Source organism: Erythrolamprus reginae, unplaced genomic scaffold (assembly GCF_031021105.1).
Source record: "Erythrolamprus reginae isolate rEryReg1 unplaced genomic scaffold, rEryReg1.hap1 H_8, whole genome shotgun sequence".
Taxonomy (NCBI): Eukaryota; Metazoa; Chordata; class Lepidosauria; order Squamata; family Dipsadidae; genus Erythrolamprus; species Erythrolamprus reginae.
The window spans coordinates 157,303-178,543 of record NW_027248536.1 but is presented as its reverse complement, the minus strand read 5'-3'; the positions used below and the strand labels follow the sequence as shown (position 1 = coordinate 178,543).

General features: G+C 38.4%; 1 protein-coding gene across 1 annotated transcript; it reads left to right on the top strand.

Annotated features, from left to right (window-relative positions):
- Positions 1–6,058: 6,058 nt before the first annotated feature.
- LOC139155881 (complement factor H-like) lies at positions 6,059–20,642 on the top strand. Its single transcript, XM_070731227.1, has 8 exons — positions 6,059–6,135; positions 6,414–6,596; positions 7,436–7,618; positions 7,938–8,144; positions 11,058–11,237; positions 15,262–15,435; positions 16,083–16,250; positions 19,447–20,642. Exons 2-7 carry the CDS (start codon positions 6,533–6,535, stop codon positions 16,247–16,249), a joined length of 975 nt encoding a protein of 324 aa, XP_070587328.1. The 5' UTR covers positions 6,059–6,135; positions 6,414–6,532; the 3' UTR covers position 16,250; positions 19,447–20,642.
- The last annotated feature ends 599 nt before the right edge of the window (positions 20,643–21,241 follow it).

Genomic DNA, 21,241 nt, shown 5'->3' with positions numbered 1-21,241 from the left:
TTTCTGGGGGCAGGGGGAAGGCAAAAATAGCCCCATTTTTGTGAAAAAAAATTATTTTTGATTTGCTCATTTTCCATAAAATTGTGTTTTTGCCTTCCCCCGGGCCCCAGGAGCACTTTGTAGTCTTCCAAATCCTCTGCGTACCCAATTTTTGTGAAAAAACGGACCCATTTTTCACAAAAATGGGGTGCGGGGGTGGGGCTTCTGGAGTCCAAAAATCACTGTGTTTAGTGCATAAGACACACTGACATTTCTACCATCTTTTGGGTGGGGGAAGAGGTGTGCCTTATACTCCGAAAAATGTTACAAATTCCACTATCTCTAATGGGTAAAATTGCCACAATCAAAGGGAACACCCTTCCTAAACTATTATTCCTGTTTCAAGTCACCCCAATAAAACTTCTAAAACCCCTTTTCACCAATTTGAACAAAAAAATTAGTAAATTCATTTGGTCAAAAAAGAAAGCAAGAATCAAATTAAAGTTATTACAAGACCATAGAAGCAGAGGGGGTTTTGGTCTACCAAACTTCGACCTGTATTACCAAGCCACGATTCTTAAATGGACACAAGATTGGATACTCCTAAAAAACTCAAGAGTCTTAACTTTGGAAGGCTTTGACCTCCAAACTGGTTGGCACACATTTTTAGGAACTGATAAATATAAAAAACATTCATACTTCACATCACATTACATATGAAAAAGTATAATAAACAATTGGAACCAAATAAAAAAGCAATATTACCCAGCAACTCCAAAGTGGATATCCCCTTTGGAGGCCATAACCTACCCAACCTTGTGGACAAAGGGCAGGCTAATTAGATACCAACAGATTTTAAATGAAAATAATGAAATAGATCCTGATGACCAAGGGAATTAAGTTGGATTGGATAAATTATCTCCAAATCAAATCAAAATTTAAGGAAGATAAAAGACACTTCCGTTTCCAAAATTATAATGAGCTTGACAAGATCCTCCTGGGATCAAAATTGCCACAATCCAAGGGAACACCCTTCCTAAACTATTATTCCTGTTTCAAGTCACCCCAATAAAACTTCCAAAAACCTTTTTCACCAATTTGAACAAAAAAATTAGTAATAATAAGGTTAATATCATATCTAAAATTTACAGTTTACTTCTTAAACAACTAATGGTAGAGGAGCAAGTTAAACCCTCAATGATCGCATGGGCCCAAAATTTCAGTTACCCCATATACTTAAACGAATGGGAGAAACTCTGGAACTTAAAGTATAAACTTACATTGGCAACTCCGTACAAAGAAAATCTTTATAAGATGGTTTACCATTGGCACCTTCTCCCAGCACGTATAGCAAAGATGTTCCCCAATATCTCATCTCTTTGTTGGAAATGTAAAAAAACAATTAGAACATACTATCATTGCTGGTGGACATGTCCAATAGCAAAAAAATACCGGAGGAAAATTAAACTATATCTAGAACAAATCACAAAACAAACCATTCACTTAAAACCTGAAATGTTCTTGCTAGGAATATGTAAACAAAAATTAAAAACAGAAGACAGATAATTTTGCATATCCTGACCGCAGCCAGAATACTATATGCCCAATACTGGAAGGAAAATAATACCCCATCTACTTTACACCTCATAAATAAAGTACATGAATGTGCAGAACTAACAAAAATGACCTATGAACTGCAAGACAGAGACACATCAGACTTCTACTCAGCCTGGGATCATTGTTATAATTGGCTGAAACATTACAAATATTCCAAATAAAAATTAATTAAAACTGACAAGTTCTCTTTCACCTTTCTTAGAAATATTCCAAAAGAGACAAATCTGAAGTATTATATACAAGAGAAACTGTGAACCTATCGATAGATGGCTATCCAAAAACTTTTAGGAACATTATAAACTAAAACGGCTAGAAATAATCTGAACTAAATCTTTAAAGTCACAATTTAGCGGTCAACAATATAGTTGACAAATTAATAGTAAAGATCTTTGGATGGTATCATTATAATTCGAGAGTTTAAATTTGACTATGTAAGTTCCAAATACATGCAAAATGAAAATGAAAATGTAAACTATGTTAATCTCAATTTATATATGTTATCCCTACTTAGTGATAAATTAATATATATCAATTCGATATATCCATGAAAATCACTTTTTATAGTCATAGCATTAAGTTTTTACTTTTGTGATGTGTACCACCTAGTTTACATTTTGGAAATGCTCACTTAAATGTTTTGTTATGTTTGTTTGTTTGTTTTCTTCTTTATAATCAATAAAATTTAATTTTTTTTAAAAGACACACTGACATTTCCACCCTCTTTTGGGTGGGGGAAGAGGTGTGCCTTATACTCCGAAAAATATGTTACATATTTTTCAGAGTATAAATATATGCTACCTAAATATCATGTAAACAGCCTTTTATACCAGTGCCTGATACATTTTGCAATGTTTACCAAATCTATGGTTGGTCTTCCTCACACTGAATACTGAAGTTATTCTGGCAAGACTGGACTAGGACTTGCTTTATCTAGCCTGCAATAATCATCGTACTTTTCATTTTTCTAAACATAGAAACATAGAAGTCTGATGGCAGAAAAAGACCTCATGGTCCATCTAGTCTGCCCTTATACTATTTTCTGTATTTTATCTTAGGATGGATATATGTTTATCCCAGGCATGTTTAAATTCAGTTACTGTGGATTTATCTACCACGTCTGCTGGAAGTTTGTTCCAAGGATCTACTACTCTTTCAGTAAAATAATATTTTCTCATGTTGCTTTTGATCTTTCCCCCAACTAACTTCAGATTGTGTCCCCTTGTTCTTGTATTCACTTTCCGATTAAAAACACTTCCCTCCTGGACCTTATTTAACCCTTTAACATATTTAAATGTTTCGATCATGTTCCCCCTTTTCCTTCTGTCCTCCAGACTATACAGATTGACCTCTTGTAGTCAGGCATTATATTAAGAGCCCTGCCACAGGCAACAGGGAAATACATGCAAACTATCAAAATCTCATGCTAGTAACCAAAACTGTGATGAAGATATATTATTGGCTAGGCAGAGAGAATTATTGTGTATTATTGTGTATTGGACAAAATAAATAAATAAATAAAATAAAATAAATAAGAAGGGATTGATTTTCTTCTGAAAGCTGTTAAAAGCTTTCCTTCTCAGGATGCTTCTTTGGCTCTTTTACACAATACAAAAATGAACAATAACTGGGCAGATTCTTTGGACATGCAAAATACGAAGAGTAAGAAGTTCCCTGAAGAGAATTTGTAGTTGCTGATTCTGAGTAATGATAGAAGGGTTTCTGCAGAAAAGGAAGAATCCGTGATATCAAATACATGTGATTATGCAAACTTTTATTCAAACAATTCATAATTTCCTGACCTATGTGGCATAAACTATGGTTTATGCCAATTGTGTTTTGATATTGCATTAGCCAAATTTGTGGCTTGATGATGTCTGGATGGGGCTGGAGGAAAAAGAATGCAGAAAAGTTCATTCTACCACTAAACTAAACCAGACTGAGAAACCAATGCCATGATGATTGCACTGACATCCCTTAGTCTCAAAAGGATTCCTCAAGCAGCTGCTGCTGCTGATTAGCACTACATTTATTGTACTAGCTGCAGTTATAGAATCTTGTAGATCCTGGAGGAGATAAAAGGTATTTCCACTAATAATACAATATGTTGATTACTGAGGGGCAAATAACATGGATTTTGTTATTTGTTAACCAACATAGTTATTTTGTATTTTAATCTGATTTATATTCTTTCTTTTAAAGTCATGTTCAAGATTTATTAGTTTTTAACATTCCTAAACTGATAAACAAGCTGGAGACTAGCTCTTGATAAGAAAAGTTTGTTAATACAAATTGGAGTCTGGCTTATCTCTTTTGAGAACGCTAAACAACCTTTCTCCTCACAATTTATTCCCCCTCAGACCTCATTTTAATAATAACAATTTTAATGCTACTATCCTGTCCAATCCACTTTCCTCTTTCGGATTTCTTTGTTATGTTAACTATAAACAAGGATGTAAGCTAAAGATAAGGGTTAACTTTTTGAATGTCTTTTGTCTGAATATTCTGATAAATTGTAATTAAATAATCTTCCTGTCTTGGTTTGTCTCATTGGAAAATATGCACACTGAGGTACAAGCCTGGAAAAGCCATATTCAATTTCAATTCAATTTATTAGATGTGTATATGGCCCCTCTCCGTAGACTCGGGGTGGCTCACAACAATAATAACACAATATAAAACAAATCTAATAATTAAAAGTCATTTTAAAAATCCCTTATTAAAAAGAAAACATACACACAAGCATACCATGCATAAACTGTATAGGCCCGGGGGAGATGTCTCAGTTCCCCCATGCCTGGCGGCAGAGGTAGGTTTTAAGAGGTTTATGAAAGAGAAAGAGGATGGGGGCAATTCTACTCTCCGGGGGGAGCTGGTTCCAAAGGGTCAGGGCCGCCACAGAGAAAGCTCTTCCCCTGGGTCCCGCCAGATGACATTGATTAGTCGATGGGACCCGGAGAAGGCCAACTCTGTGGGACCTAACCAGTCACTGGGATTCGTGCGGCAGAACGCGGTCTCAGAGATATTCTGTCCGGATGCCATGAAGGGCTTTATAGGTCATGACCAACACTTTGAATTGTGACCAGAAACTGATTGGCAACCAATGCAGTCTGCAGAGTGTTGGTGTATCATGGGCATACCTAGGGAAGCCCATGATTGCTCTCGCAGCTGCATTTTGCATGATCTGAAGTTTCTGAACACTTTTCAAAGGTAGCCCCATGTAGAGAGCATTACAGTAGTCGAACCTTGAGGTGATGAGGGCATGAGTGACTGTGAGCAGTGACTCCTGGTCCAAATAGGGCCGCAACTGGTGCACCAGGCGAACCTGGGCAAATGCCCCCTTTGCCACAGCTAAAATATGGTTTTCTAATGTTAGCTGTGGATTGAGGAGGATGCCCAACTTGCGAACCCTCTCTGAGGGGGTCAATAATCCCCCCCCAGGGTGATGGATGGACAGATGGGATTGTCCTTGGGAGGCAAAACCCACAGCCACTCCATCTTATCAGGGTTGAGTTTGAGTCTGTTGACACCCATCCAGACCCCACCAGCCTCCAGGCACCGGCACATCACTTCCACGGCTTCGCTGACTGGACATGGGTGGACATGTAAAGCTGGGTATCATCAGCATATTGATAACACCTCACCCCATGCCCTTGGATGATCTCACCCAGTGGTTTCATGTAGATATTAAATAGCAGGGGGGAGAGGACTGACCCCTGAGGCACCCCACAAGGGAGCAACCTAGAGGTTGACCTCTGACCCCCCACTAACACTGACTGCGACCGACCAGAGAGGTAGGAGGAGAATCACTAAAGGACAGTGCCTCCCACTCCCAACCCCTCCAGCCGGCGCAGAAGGATACCATGGTCGATGGTATCGAAAGCCGCTGAGAGGTCGAGAAGCACCAGGACAGAGGATAAACCCCTGTCCCGGGCCCACCAGAGATCAGATATTGGCCTTCAGGACTCATACATTTCAAAATGTCTAAAACAGTTTATATATATATAATCTGTTTTAGACATTTCTGTTTACAATCTGTTTTTACAGGTTTGTAAATATACAAACCTGTAAAAATAAGGAGATTTTTGAATTTAAGAAAAATGTATTATAAAATAATGACACCATATTTTCTCCAAAAGACAAAAAATAAAAATAAAATGTAGTCACATTTTCCCTTGTACATGGAAATTTTCCTGGTTAGTAAGAGGCGGAATAGATTTGGCATCTTTCTGATTCTGTATCAGTATCAGTATTCTTCTGATTGATACAAGGTAATGTTATTTTTTCTGTTATTCTAGCATCTGGGAGTTGATATTATTTTGTCTCTCTGGATAGTCATAGAAGTGCAACCAATCCTAGATCTGCAGTATCGAGGGGTAGGGGGACAGCAGGTATTAAAGTATTCAAACACTCTTATAAGGTTGGCTAATGGTTAACTATATTTGGCTAAAGATTGTTAAACTTCAGAGTCATTTACGGAAAGTATTGGATAGCTGCAAACTTGTAATTCCTATAACTATTGGCAGAATAAATGCAAAATAGGTATGTGGATATCAAATATAATTTAATTAATCAACAAATTTCTACAGTGCCTATTTCATCTGAGTCGTTCTGAATGCTTTACAATAAATGTTAACAAATAATGTTAAGAGCTGGAAGAAAGGGAAAATTGTTTCCATAATAATTTTGTTGTTAGCTTCTGCTACTTATCAATCCTGGAATCCAAGTGATTATTTTTCCTTTTGAAGAATTGAAGAATTGGAAGCAATGCCTGAAAAGCTGAACTATTTCCTTCATTTGTTTGTTGCTATTTATTCCAGTAATATTTCCTCCTCCCTAAACATAAAATGATGAAGGGATAGTAGCGTCTGGAAGAAATGTGGTGAGATATCAAAATTCTTGAACTGAGGTTTGGTAGTCAGACATTGCCTGAAGAGCTATGAAGAACTGGCTGCTCTTAGTTGCTGCTTTTCTTCTCTGGCAGAGCTGCTCTTCTCAAAATGGTAAGTTAAGAAGAAGAGAAATCAAAGGTTTACTAAGCAAAAGTATTTCTATGGCATTCATTAAAGGAGCAGTTATTTTTAATGAAGTTAAAGAGTTGCTGCGATTTCGCTGGGAAACTCCACCTCTGGATTTCCGTTGCCAGCTGAAGGGCCCATTTTCGAACTGGTGGGATTCCCCTGCTGGGATTTCCCTGCAGCATCACTAATATTTTAAAAGAAAAATTTAGATTTTTAAAAAGAATGCTAAAATAAAGTTTTTCACCTTAAGATTAAAGAATCTGAAAGAATATAATGATGAATTGGGCTAATATTAATGATGATAGTTTATACAGTTTAATATCTGCTACTAAAAATATATATTATTTTTCACAGCAAGAAAAAAATGATTTCAACTGATTGCTTCATTTAAAGAAACACACACACACTTATTAATTTTAGAAAAGGGTATTTTGCTAAAAAAAGTATGCTTTGTAATTTTTATCATAGGTTCATAATAAGCACATATTAAGTTTCTGTGTAATTTAAAATATTATTAATATGTGTGCAATATTTTTTGATGATTTATATCAATTTAATATGTTAATCCTTAGAGGAGGCATTGTTAATTTGTTCATTTTTAAGATGCTTTTATATTAGCTTTTACTTAGATTATCTGATCAATAGATATACATATTGCTGCTTTTTCCTATATATTTCAAAAATACAATAAACACATACAACTTGAATTAATATTCATTAAACAGATTTATTGACATCTTTTGAAAAGTCAAGAAATATTAATAATCTCAAAGCTTTGGGTTGGAATAAGGCCAAAGTCTTTACCCTTTCATATTTAATAGAAAGAGGGCAAAACTGCAGTGCTCCACCCAGGATTCAGAATGGAGACATTACTACTTTATCTGAAAAGCAGTACAGAACTGGCTCTTCAGTACAATTCAGATGCCAAAAGTATTATGCCATGGAAGGTCAGAACAGATCTTTCTGTGACAATGGGACCTGGACAGAAGTACCAATTTGCCTCGGTAAGCAGAAGACAAAGTCTCCATCTAAGTTTCCTCATCATTTTCAAACGTTGGGATCCATTTGTTTCTTTCTTTCTTTCTTTCTTTCTTTCTTTCTTTCTTTCTTTCTTTCTTTCTTTCTTTCTTTCTCACATAAATATGATTTAATTGATCTTGCCTACATCATCTCTCCTTTATATATGGGTTCAGTTCTACATCTGAGGGGAACTGGCTACAAGATAAAAGTTAAATTCTATTGTTAGACTCTCCAACAAGATAATATGACACATTTGGACCCTGACTTCTTCTCTAAAAGAATTTATTTTCTTTTTCATCTGAGATCCCTGTATGATTCCCAAGGCTGAATTGGAAAGGCAGAAGATACAAGTTAAAGATGGAATGGATGCGCCTGAAAATACATTTGTCCAACGTGGTCATTCTATCGAGCTGACCTGTAAAACAGGATATGTCCTGGCAGCAAATGCTTCCCAATCAGCTTCTATAATCCATTGTGATGGGACACCACTCGTAATTCCTAATTGTGAAGGTGACTCAAAAATTTTAATTGTACAAACTGGCTAAGTTAGTGCAAAAGCAGCACATTCATCCTTGAGAATTTTTCAAAAAGATTGTTCATTCATAAATGCAGGATAATATATCTGCATGCCAATACTGTTTATATCAGGATTGTTAAACTGCCCACTCACAGGCCAGATGTGTTTCATGTAGGCCACACCTACCCCAGCACCACAAAGGGAAAAAAATCATGAAATATCATATGACACCGCGAGTTGGGCACCTGTGGTTTATATCCTTGAATGCTACAGTAATTGCTTTTGCCAAAAACAAATTCCACAGTTGAGTTATTAAACTTATATTTTTAAAGAATTCATAAACTATTACCACACTAAAATCCATATAGCAGTAACAATAGACATTGCAACTCAGTTACTAACAAGAATATAGGAACATTTTTTGTTACCATTGGAAAACATTGCTTTGCTTCTGATCTTGGGACTAGTCTACTAGTGGATTACACACTGGTCTAACATCTCCCAGAATCGGCAGTTTCTATATAGGAATAAGAAGAACTTGGAACATGGAGATTTTTGTTTGACATTCATGGCATTTTTCTATCATGTTGCTCCTTGTGGAACATGTTCCTGCACCTGTAGGTGACAGGAGAGGCAGCATCTTAGGGCAGCTGTTCCAGAAAAGGGGAGCTGCAAAGAGAAGAATCATTTCCTCACCAAATTGATAGTTGGGGACCTTAGTGAATGTTGTCTTGCCATCCAAGATGGACAAGAGTGAATACTGTATTTGGAAAGTTCAAAATAATCTACCAGCACTGAAACGGAGCCCACCTATAACATCAGGTAAGGGCAGAACCACTGCAACATTGAGCCCCTAATTTGTAATTTACAATCCTTTCAGGTGACTAACAATGCTACTGGGATTGACAGTGGGACTCAATAGTAGCTATGGGAAAGGGCGGATTCCTCTTACCTTCCTACTGGTGTGCTGCGTGCGCATTGTGATGTTTCATGTATGTGTGCGATGTTTCACGTGTGTGTGTGATTACTACGCTCACGTGTGTGGGAACATTCCCTTGCATGCTTCTGCTTCAGCACAGAGAAAAAAAATCACCCAAAATTGCACACGTGCGAGTGTACCATCATGTGATTTTGCTCCTGCACATGCTCAGAGGGACAATTTTCATCCAACAATTTTGATCAAAGAGCAAAAAACCCTGCTGAAAATTAAAAAAAAGATGGTGCCATGCATGGACCAGCAAAGACAGAACCGGAACTATTGTGCATAAGTTGTCCAATCAGAGGGTCACTACCCAACTATCATGCCGGACCACACTGGTAGGAACCTACCTCTGCTATGAGGGCATCACATTGCAGCTTTACATTTCAATTAAAGACTAAAGTGCTGAGAAAGAGCAATTACAGCAACTTGTTGAATTTATTTATGATCTTACAAATAAATCCAAGAGTATTAAAGTGCTTTTAATTGGAATGTATAATTTCACAGTATTATTTTAGACACCAAGAAATTTTGAATTTGCTAGTGCCTATCAGTAGGTGTGGTTGCTGATTAAAATAGCCTGATCTATCTCTCTATCTCTCTATATATATATCAGTGAAGGGCTGCACTTAACTTTGTATGTTGGGATGCCTCTGGGGGGCGGCAGGCATGGGCGGGTGGGTGGTGGTCACAGTCATGCAGGCAGGGGTCAGGTGCACATGCCCAGTGTGATATTTGCTTCCTACGCATGCAGAGGAAGTGAAATCGTGCACAAGGAAATGCATGACCATGAGATTTTGGCATTTTTTTGCACATGCAGAAGGGCCGATTCTGTGCATCAGTGTAGGGCTGCACTTACCTTTGTATGCCAGAACACATCCAGGTGGGTAGCAGGCATAAGCAGGCGGTTGGTGCTTGGATACATGCACCTGGCACAGGATTTGCTTCCTGCGCATGCACAGGAAGCAAAATCTCATGTGAGGACTCGCACAACCATGAGATTTTGGCATTTTTTGGCTTCTGTGCATGCAGGAGGGCTGCTTCTGTGCACCAGTGAAGGGTCACACTTACATTTGTATGCCAGGACACCTCCAGGTGGTTGGCGGAGCATGGGTGTTTGAGTGGCAGTCATGGGCACAGGGATAGGGGTTGGGTGCATTTGCCTGGCATGGGATTTGCTTCTAATGCATGTGCAGGAAGTGAAATCTTGTGTAATGACACACATGACTGTGAGATTTCAGCATTTTTCACCTTTTTTTGCTTCTGCGCATGCAGAAGGGCCACTTCTGTGCATCAGTGAAGGGCCGCTGCCCAGCAGGGGGGATGCCATCCAGGTAGTGGAAATGGAGCTATGAGTACAGCTCCAGCTGACCAGTAGCTGGTGGCATGTGGCAGATGCAAAAACCGGTGAAAAATGCTGAAATTTATGTAAAATAATGAAATTTATGTAAAATAATCTCATAGTCTCATGTGCCTGGCCGCTGGTCAGCTGGAGCTGTCCGCACAACTTCATTTCCACTTCCCAGATGGCATCTCCCACTGTCCGGGCAGCAGCCCTTCACTGATTATATATAACACATCCTAGATCTGAATGAAGGAAATATTCTCATTGAAGACTTTGTTCTGTACAAAGTTGAATGTGCACAACAGCATGTGAAATTGATTGTCAATCAGTGTTGCTTCCTAAGTGGACAGTTGATTTCATAGAAGTTTGATTTACTTGGAGTTATATTGTGTTGTTTAAGTCGTTCCCTTTATTTTTTTGAGCAGTATTTATTTATTTTATTTATTTATTTATTGAATTTGTATGCCGCCCCTCTCCGTGGACTCGGAGTATATTTCTGTGCTAATAGAAAGCAATGCCCATCATCTGATACAAGTGCAAGCTTTTCCTTTTTTGATATAAGATATGATTTATTTTGTCCAGAAATTACATGCAACTCTCCAAGAGTATTGAACGGTTCTTTCCAATCTGTAAAAAATATATACCATGATGGGGATCTAATTCGAATACAGTGTGACAGTGGATTTACCCTTGAAACAGATTATGGAGGAAAGGTGGTTGAATGCACCAAAAATGGATGGTCACCTTCACCAAAATGTATCTGTAAGTAGAATTTGCATACATTATTGATTAGGGCCAATATATTTTAACTCTGCACTAGTGTACTTTTTCACATTATTTTACATAAATTTCTTTCTTTCTTTCTTTCTTTTTTCTTTCTTCCTTCCTTCCCTCCCTTCTTTCCCTTCCTCCCCCTTCTCTTTTTCTGCCTGCCCACCTCCCTTTTCCAATGGGACAAATTTCACCTAGCACTTTTGGGCAGACTTTGCACATATTTAAAGGTTTTATTTACTTGCAACAGGATATAGGCAGACTTAAAGGGAGGATGCTCTATCACAGGGGTGACAAACCGGTGGCCCATGAGCCGGATGCACCATGTACAGGCTGTGCCCAACCCAGCTCCACAAATGTGGAAAACACTGCAAAATGTTACAGGATAGCAATGTGATACAGTGAGTTTGACACCTCTGTACTATCAGAACAGAATAAACAAAATTGTACAATTGCAATCCCACCCATTTAACTTGAAAGGTTTCTAAATAGATATCAGACATGTGCAAGAGATATGTGGAAAGTGCTTGTCACACAAAGCTTGTCAAAGAAAGAGAAATAACCAAACTTATAGGCAAAGTCACAGGTAGATAGGTAGACATGTTAGAAAGGATAAAAACAACACAGACAGTATTACTTTCTGTTACCAAAATGAATAAGCCTATTGTAAACATAAATACAAATTATAAGTTGGGGAACCTAGTGTTTCCTAAATTTTGAACAGAAGAATAGGTGTATAAGGGGCGTGTATAAGCACACCATTGTGTCTACTGTCCCTGTCTTACTGTCCTATTGTCCAAATTACCTCTACCTACTTTGCTATTGTTTATGTTCATACCAATATCTGCTATCTTGTACATGTTTTGATAAACAAACAAATAAAATAAAATAAACCAGCCGATCTAAAAGTTGAATGAATGAATGGGTGGATGAATGGATGGATGGATAGATGGACGGACGGATGGACAGACACAGACAGACAGACAGACAGACAGACAAACAAACAAACAAACAAACAAACAAACAAATAAATGTAAAATTCCATGAGGTTCCTTCCTACTCAGCAAAGGAGTAATTCTGAGATAGCTAGCTATATCCTAATTTAAGATGCAGGTGACACCCCGTTTCCTTTTCTGGAAACAGTGTTGAAGCCTTGGCTCTATTGTGAAGTTCTTGTGAATTTCATCATGTAAGAAGTTTTGAACCTCTAACAATTGGACTGGCTGACAACCCTAAACTAAGTCTTGGTGTCCTGTATCAGATTTGGGATATTCTTCTGTGTACTACTCTTAAAAAAAGAACACCTCAGGCAAGCTTCTGGTTCATTGATATTCCTTGTTCACTGTTTATCATTTCAAGCTTGAAAAAAAATTGCAAGATAGTATCATCCTAGCTACCGTAATTGAATATGAAATGAATTTAAATACTTTTCTTTAACTTTCCCCTCCTTCCTTCTACATTTTCCCCTGATTTTCTAGTAATAGCTATTGCAGGAGAGACGGAGTAATGACACGGACACAAGAGCTGGATTTAAACTGGGTCATTTTTATTAATAATAAATTAGCATAATTTATTTAATTAAATTAGCATAAATTAACATACCCAACTATGACCCAAACAATGGACCTGCAGGGTCAAACAAATGCTTCCGGGGCGGAAAATGACATCAGATAAACTTTCTGGGCAACTAGCTCGATGCTAGTCCAGGTGAGGGACCCCTCCCTCACCTGAGACCATGCCATGCACTTGCATGAGGGGGGTCCAGCTGGCTAACCCCTAACAGGGGACTTAAAGGTGCGGGACCCAAAGACAGGTTCCCCCCAACTGCTCAGGTCGCTTCCACCACAAGCTTGGAGAGAACCTGTCAATCATCCCCAAAGATGCCCAAGGGAGAACGCGCAGTTGCTAAACCACCACCCAGTTTTCCACCCCTAACCTGCCTACCCAAATGACCAAAGGTAAGCCAATTAGCCTAACAGGTGCAAGCACCCCCTAACTGCACATCCATCTCCCCAGTGTGGAATGGGTGAAAAAACAGCCCGGCTAAAAGGCAAAGCCGCAAAAAATTCCCATTCGGCCCCCCTAGGGGCGACCCACAATAGCACACTGCAAAATAGGGAGGGCGGGTAGGTGTCTGCTCAGGGCAATGGTCCGGGCGAAAAGGCTGAGCCCGGGCCTGCACGCCCTTAAATAGGGCCGGCAAGCCCCGCCCGGACCTATCAGCAGTCAGGCCTCGTTGGCCTGACTCTCGGCCGAAGTCTCGCCTCGCGAGACTTCGACCGAGCCTCAAGATGGCGGCCGCCAGGGGTCTGGTGTCTTCCCGGCCCTCCCGCAAACGCCGCCGGCGGGTAAGTCCGCCAGCGCTATTTCATTCATTTGTTCATGAGAAGGAAAATGAATCAAGTGCAAAACTAAAAGGGAGACTTTTCTCAGATCTTTGGCTATTTCTCTAGGTCCTTAAGCCTTTGATGCTTTCTAACAGTCTGTAATTTTATAATCATATGATCTCTCTTCAGTTTTCTCTCTTTTGCATTATTGCATTTTCCTTGTTATTATTTAGCAAAGTCCACCAATTCTGTCCACTACAACTCTAAGCAATCGGCATCTCCTTTACTTATGGTTTATTTAGTTCAGTGTTTTTAAACCTTGGCAACATGAAGTTGAGTGGACTGAGAGTTGAAGTCTGTACCTCTTCAAGTTGCCATGGTTAAGAAACACTAGCTGGTTTGAGAATCAATTTGTAAAAATAACATTTCAAATGTGGCTGTACTTTTAATTCATTGAAAACGTATATCACTAGCAATTTTAATTTTTTTAATTTTTAATTTGTTTTCTTTAATCTAGAATGAAGGCTCACACGTCAAGTCTTTTGCTGTTCTAAAAATCCCTTTTAACTTTAAAATAATTTTGATCCAAATGTACTTAAGAATGTAAGACCAGGTGCCTTATGTACTAAGTGAACCCAATGTCCTTAGAGGTTTCATTGTATTATGTTGGTGCTTTTACTTCCTCTGGGACAGTTCTAATCAGTGTTGATGGGAGGAGAGGTCTAGTCCATAGATCCTGATTGCAGGGTGCTTCAGTGCTCTGTATTGTCCCGATTTGTGTTTAATATTAACACAAAGACACTGAGTTTCATTGAAAGGATTTAATTTGATTATGAAAATAACTGAATAATAGTTGGCATTAACATTGAGTATTGTCCACTCCCAGTATGATAAACATCAATTGGTTCCATGTGAATTCTACTATGATGAAAAATGAAATTACAAGTATAGATTTCTTTCTAATCATTTAGATATGTTAAATAGCATTTGTGCTATTTGTGTTGCTGTGGCATCACAGTTGGTGTACTTTCTTTTCTCCACTGTCTCTTCTTTTTGGGCTGTGATATCTATGATACTTGCTAATCACAAACTCAAGTATGCTATTCTTATATTGGATGTTACTTTCTCTATGACATAGACATGCCTTTGGTTTATTGGATTCTGTATCCTAACCAATCAGTGGAACCAGTCAGTTCACTCCTACCTGCTGGGAACTAGGCTGCACGGACTAGCATTGCCTTTGCCTTCCTTTCTGTTCCATGCTGGGGATACCTAGCCTATCTGGCTGTGAAAAACCTGTGCGCTGAGCCACCTGTGCCATATAAGCGGACACTGGATGAAGGATCTGTTGCTTTGACCACCCTTTCTACGTCCACCCCCACCTCTCTTCCCAATATGGGGTTACCTGAAAATGTGGGTGCAGCTTCTTATCCATCCACTCCTGTACCCCATCGACTAACATTAATGAATACTGATGACTAAGCAAACGTCTTAGTCAGATTTAGTCATATTAAAAAACAAAAACAAAACCCCCCACAAACCCCCAAAATGTCTGAAGTTGTTTTTACTGTAACAAAGCAAAAATAAAAGATGGATGGACAAAAAAAAAATAGCATTTGTGCCTTATTTTTTTATTCCAGTAATTACAAAGAACATTAATGTAAAAAACCTTTGTTTGCATTTTACAGTAGAAATAACTTGCCAGGCAGACTATATAGAACATGGAACCATATTATCTCCAAAGTTAATTTATAAGGAAGGGGAGATAATACCATTCTCCTGTGATGAAGGTTACAGATATGTTGACAGATCAGATGCCTTATGTACTAAGAATGGATGGAGTACAAAACTTCAGTGTACAGGTATGTATGTTTTTAATGATCTTGGTTATTCTGAAATCTTATACATATTAGATGCATAGGATTGCAACTCCAATCAATATGAAAAAAAATCTGATAATTTAAAAAGGGGCACGAAGTTCGAGCACGAACTCTCTTCAATATGCCTCTGGCTTGCTGCTATGTTCTGTGCCCAAACTCTCTTCAATATGCCCTCAGCTTGGTGCTACGTTCTGTGCCTGATCTTTCTTCAATGTGCTCCTTGCTTGCTGCTATGTTCTGTGCTCGAACTCTCTTCACTATGCTCCACACCCACTGCTACCTTCGCCGCCCATTCTCTCTCTTCTCCAATGCCTTGGCGCTTTGCCATGATGGTAGCAGAAGAGATGGGGGGGATGGAGACCCTGCACGGCAAAGCCTGGCTCCAGTTCCCTTGTGATCATCAGAACCTACAAACTTAAAGGCGCTTGTTTTGGCCGCTGCTCACAACAGCAGCAGCTGGGAGAGAAGTGAGGGTTTGTACAATGAAAATGGTTCGTGGGAAGAGGCAAAATAATCCTGAATGCCCGATTCGTATCTCGAAACGTTCGTATGAAGAGGCGTTTGTAAGACGAGGTACCACTGTACATTAAACTCCCAGGCAGTGACTCCATATTCATCTTTCTCTATAGAAATGCAATGTCCACCTCCATATATGAGGATTGGCACCTTTCGACCTTACCGAACTCAATATATGTATAATGATGTAATTGAGATATGGTGTTCTCCTATGCCCAATTATGGAAATAAGTTTTCTAAATGCACTGCTAATGGTTGGAGCCCACCTCCTTTCTGTTAAGGTAAGCAGCTTTTCTTTTAGTTTCTTTGTTTTTTATTTCTCTATAAAGCATAAATTGCTTTATTGACAATGAATGATTTATTATGAAATAATGGCAGTATAATTTAAGACATAGTAGTAGTGCTTCCAATTCACCCTGTTTGTTAGCCAAACTTTGAGCATTTGTATATAAGCATTTGAGAACATTATGTCCCTGGGATTTTTTTCCTGGATCTCCTATTTGATGTTTGAGATTTTCATCAATAGCTTTATAACTTCAAGATTTTATAGATTGAAAAATAAACTCTCAGATTTCTGAAAAAATTCATTCTACAGGGGCGGACTACAAAATGGAAACACCTTGAAAATCCAGATTTGGAATCCAGATTCCCTTCAAACAGTTTTTGTGGAAACTGGGTTCTGTACATGTCTATTGAGCTCTGCAATGATTTTAGGAGCTGTGATCTTGTGATCCGCTCTAACAATTTGCTTTAGAGTCTGACAACTTTGACTTTCGACCAGACCTGTGCTTGGCTAAGGACATTTTCCCTTCTCTTTAAAAAACAGTCATTACTTTTGAGACATTACCTCTTGAAACGCCAAACATTCGGGCACTTTCTGTTACACTAGCGCCTGTCATTCGAGCACGAACAATTTGGCCTCTTTGAAAGTCTGAGAGGTCTACCATTTCAAGAAGGTTATAACCATTTCCCTTAAATTTCTGTTTTAAAAAAGGTAGTTTAAAAAACCATATCAAACAATAGAATTTTTTAAAAAACATTAAAATATGTCAAGTTTTTATTGATTTGAACATGTTCAAACATTATGATGCCAAAAAGTCAAGTGTTTCCATTTCTTTGTCCACCGCGTAGCTTGCAAGAAATGCTGGCACAAATGTCAACTATAGTTTGAAGTACACTATGAAGTGTGAAAACTGACATTAAACTAGAAAAATTGGATATTTATATAGGATATTTCTCTATAAAATAATAGCCAGGGACAGAGAGGTAAAAATAACTACCACATTACCTGCGCCAGGTGATTTTACCAAGAGAAATTTTTGCACTTTCCAATGGTATGCTGATTCTTGGTTGATTTGTTGGTTGGTCATTCATTCATTCATTCATTTATCTGACTTCTATGCTCTTCCTCTCCAAGGACTTGGGGCGGCTCACAACATATAATAAACAATATACAATATCTTGAATCCAATTAATTAATTAAAAGTTTAAAACCCCCAAAAAGCCATTAAAAACAGTCACTCCATTCACTTAGCATTCTCTCAACACATTAATTCACCAGGGGGCAAGAATCTAGAGGGGCCCCAAGCCTGGAGGCATAGATGAGTCTTAATACGCCCCGAGTGTGCGGAGAGGGGCAGCATATAAATCCAATAAATCTAATCTAATCTAAGACTCTTATGGAAGGTGAGGGGGGGCAGTATGAATCTTCAGGGGAAGCTGATTCCAGAGGGCCAGGCCCCCACAGAGAAGGCTCTTCCCCTAGGTCCTGCCAAATGACATTGTCTAATTGACGGAACCTGGTGAAAGCCAACTCTGTGGGACCTGATCGGTCATTGGGATTCATGCGGCAGAAGGTGGTCTCGCAGGCATTCTGGCCTGATGCCATGTAGGGCTTTATAGGTCATAACCAACACTTTGAATTGAGTCCAGAAACCAATTGGCAGCCAATGCAGTCCACTGAGCGTTGGAGTAATATGTATGTGTCTGGGAAAGCCCATGACTGCTCGCATGGCTGCATTTTGCACAATTTGAAATTTCCGAACACAAAGGTAGCCCTCATGTAGAGACCATTGCAGTAGTCGAACATCAGGTGATAAGTGACCATGAGCAGAGACTCCCTGTCTAGATAGGGCCGCAACTGGTGCACCAGGCGAACCTGGGCAAACACCCCCCTCGCCACAGCTGAAAGATGATGTTCTAATGTCAGCTGTGGATTGAGGAGGATGCCCAAGTTGCGAACCCTCTCTGAGGGGGGTCAATAGTTCCCCCCCAGGCTGATGGATGGACAAATGGAATTGTCCTTGGGAGGCAGAACACACAGCCACTTCATCTTGTCGGGGTTATGCTTGAGCCTGTTGGCATCCATCCAGACCATAACAGCCCCCAGAAACTGGCAAATCACTTCCACTGCTTCACTTAGTGGACACGGGGTAGAGATGTATAACTGGGTGTCATCAGTATACAGATGACAGCTCACCCCGTGTTCTTGGATGATCTCACCCAGTGGTTTCATGTAGATATTAAACAGCAGGGGTGAGAGGACCAATCCCTGAGGAACTCCACAAGGGAGGGACCGAGGGGTCAACCTCTGACCCCCCACTGTTAACATTAATATAGGAGTTGCTGGTATTCCAAGACACTCCCCTTTTCAGTTACATAAGTGACCCCATGCCAAATCTGATGTATGCCTGACAAAGCAAGGTATAGGTGCTCCTTTACAGGGACCTTTTCAGATCAGGCAGTTCAAAGTGAGAAGGCTGTGGAAGATAGCTAATAGTTCTATTCTATTCTATTCTATTCGCTCTCCTCATCCATAGCTGAACCTCTCAGCATAGTTTTTGAAAAATCCTTCAGGACTAGCTTCTATTTTGATCTTTTTCATTTAAGTTGCATAAGAAAGATAATAATATATATTGGGTTTTTTATACAAATTAGATGCAATTTGCAGCAAATAATTTTTCATATACACACCTATAAAAATGAAACATTTGAATTTAATAATTTAAAATAATGACAACATTTTTTTTCTAAAAAAATTAAATAGGGGAAAGAGAAATGAAACATAAAAAAACATTTTTCTTTGTAAAAGGGGATTTTTTCTGGTTAATAAAAGGAGAAGGACAGATGTTGTATCCTTCTGATAAGGAAGCAATATCTTATTCCGTATCTTCTCTCCTCGGGAGTTAATAATATTTTGACCTTCTAGATATTTGTTGAAGTGCAACCCAATCCTAGATATACAGTATTGGTGAGGGGAGGGGACAACAGGTACCAAATTGCACAAACAATTGCTAATGTTTAAATGCAGGTAGCTGAAGATTGTAAAACTCCAGAATAATTTAAGAAAACAATTGGATATCTACACTGCCCTTTTTATCTGGATGATTTACAATAAAAATAGTGTTAAGCCATGGAAAAATGGTTTCCATGACCAAGGACTTTCATAAAAGTAATGTATAATAATTTTGTTTTTAGCTGCTGATTCCGAAGACCTTGGGGTTGTTCAGAATTGATCAACACAGGAATGAAAGTAGAGTTTATGTTTCTTCTGAAGAATTGGAAGCACTGCCTGAAAAGTTGAATAATTGCTTGATCTGTTTACTGTTATCACCACAACACAAAGTTCACAAACTCTCATGGTCCTCATTTAGCTATCAAGATCATACTCTTATTCCAGTAATACTTCCTCTTTACACATTTCCTAACAAAAACCAAAGCAACAAGCAAAAAGGAGGAAGGGATGATAGTAGCTCAGGGAAATCAACTGAAATAGCTAAACTGATGAACTGATTTTTAGTGATTGGAAGATTACCTGAAAAGCTATGGAGGCCTGGCTGCTACTAGTTACTGCTTTTCTTCTTTGGCCAGGCTTTTCTTCTCAAAACAGTAAATTAAGAAAATCAAGTGGGAAAACAGTGTCTGCTTGCATTAATTAAAGGAAGGGAAAATGCTAACATTTAAAAACAAGCTTATAGAACATCTTAAAGGATGTTCTAGTTAAGAGTTAAATATTATAATATAACCTTATAAATATATTTTTCAAAATGGATCTTGAATGAGGAATGTAGAATATATATAGATATTTGAAACATTTGATTAACCTGAATTATCAATCAACAGCCCATCTTGAAGCAATGACAATAGATAATCGAAGTTGATATTTTTACATACAGAGGTGTTAAGTTATTTAAAAAAAAATAATAATCATTTTTTTCTGCCAAACAATCTGTAGTATATTTTGTAAACACATTTAATAGTTCAGTTTACAGTCTAATCCAAGATTCAAGATTCTTATATTATTCTGGGAATCGCCAAATGTACTTTGATAGTCAGAATCTGATAGAGGTTCACCCAGATGGCTTTCTATACTTCTTTTTGTTTTGCTTTGCTTTTGATTGTTTGTTTTTACAGTATGAAATTACAGGTTAAGATAAAGTTTAGAATTTGGCACTGGCCTTTCCAAACTACATTCCTTCAAATGCATTTATTTAACATAGAATTTGCCATGATATCAATTCAGCCAGATTTATTGTTCTATCCAAAGTGAACCCATTCAAAGCAAATCTTGTAGCACATTTTTAGATTACCAAATCCCTTCTCATTTTTATTACTATAGACTAACAAAGCTATGCTTCCTTTAATGAAAAAAGTGAATAGAACTTTATAAGGAATTTGATGTGTTCTTCTTGAATCTGATAGAGCTATTTGGTGGAAACTTATACAGAAGTATAAAATATTATCTCAATGACCTTTTATAAACATTAATTGACTTGCTAGATTATTGTAGGTCAACAGCTGATACAGCTAATGTTATACAAGGAGCCCTCATTTAGCAGTCATACCCACGCAAAGGCAAAAAATCCCAAAATGCCCTGATACATCATGTGACCATAGAGTATGAAACCCATGCTTTCTAGCATCAGATGGATATGACCCCATATGCCCAAATGAAGGGAAAGTTTTCTGGAACTTGACTCACAATGAAGCCAGATAAAAGGGCTGACCTTGTAGCCTTTAATCCTGTTCCCCACCCTTTGGAATATTCACTCTGATGTTGGGATAATTCACAAGAAGAGAATGTTTATAGTTGTGTTCATTTGAGGGGAAGAGAGTAAGCATGCACACCAAGGGAAGTATACATTGAAGGCCTGCACTCTTTACCTAGTGCAACTCAGGAATCATTTCAAAGGCAAAGAGAAGCCTTTACCTGAAACCTGATTAAGGTGTCAGTAGCAGTGCCAGGTGAATGGTTCCAATCAACTAAGACAAC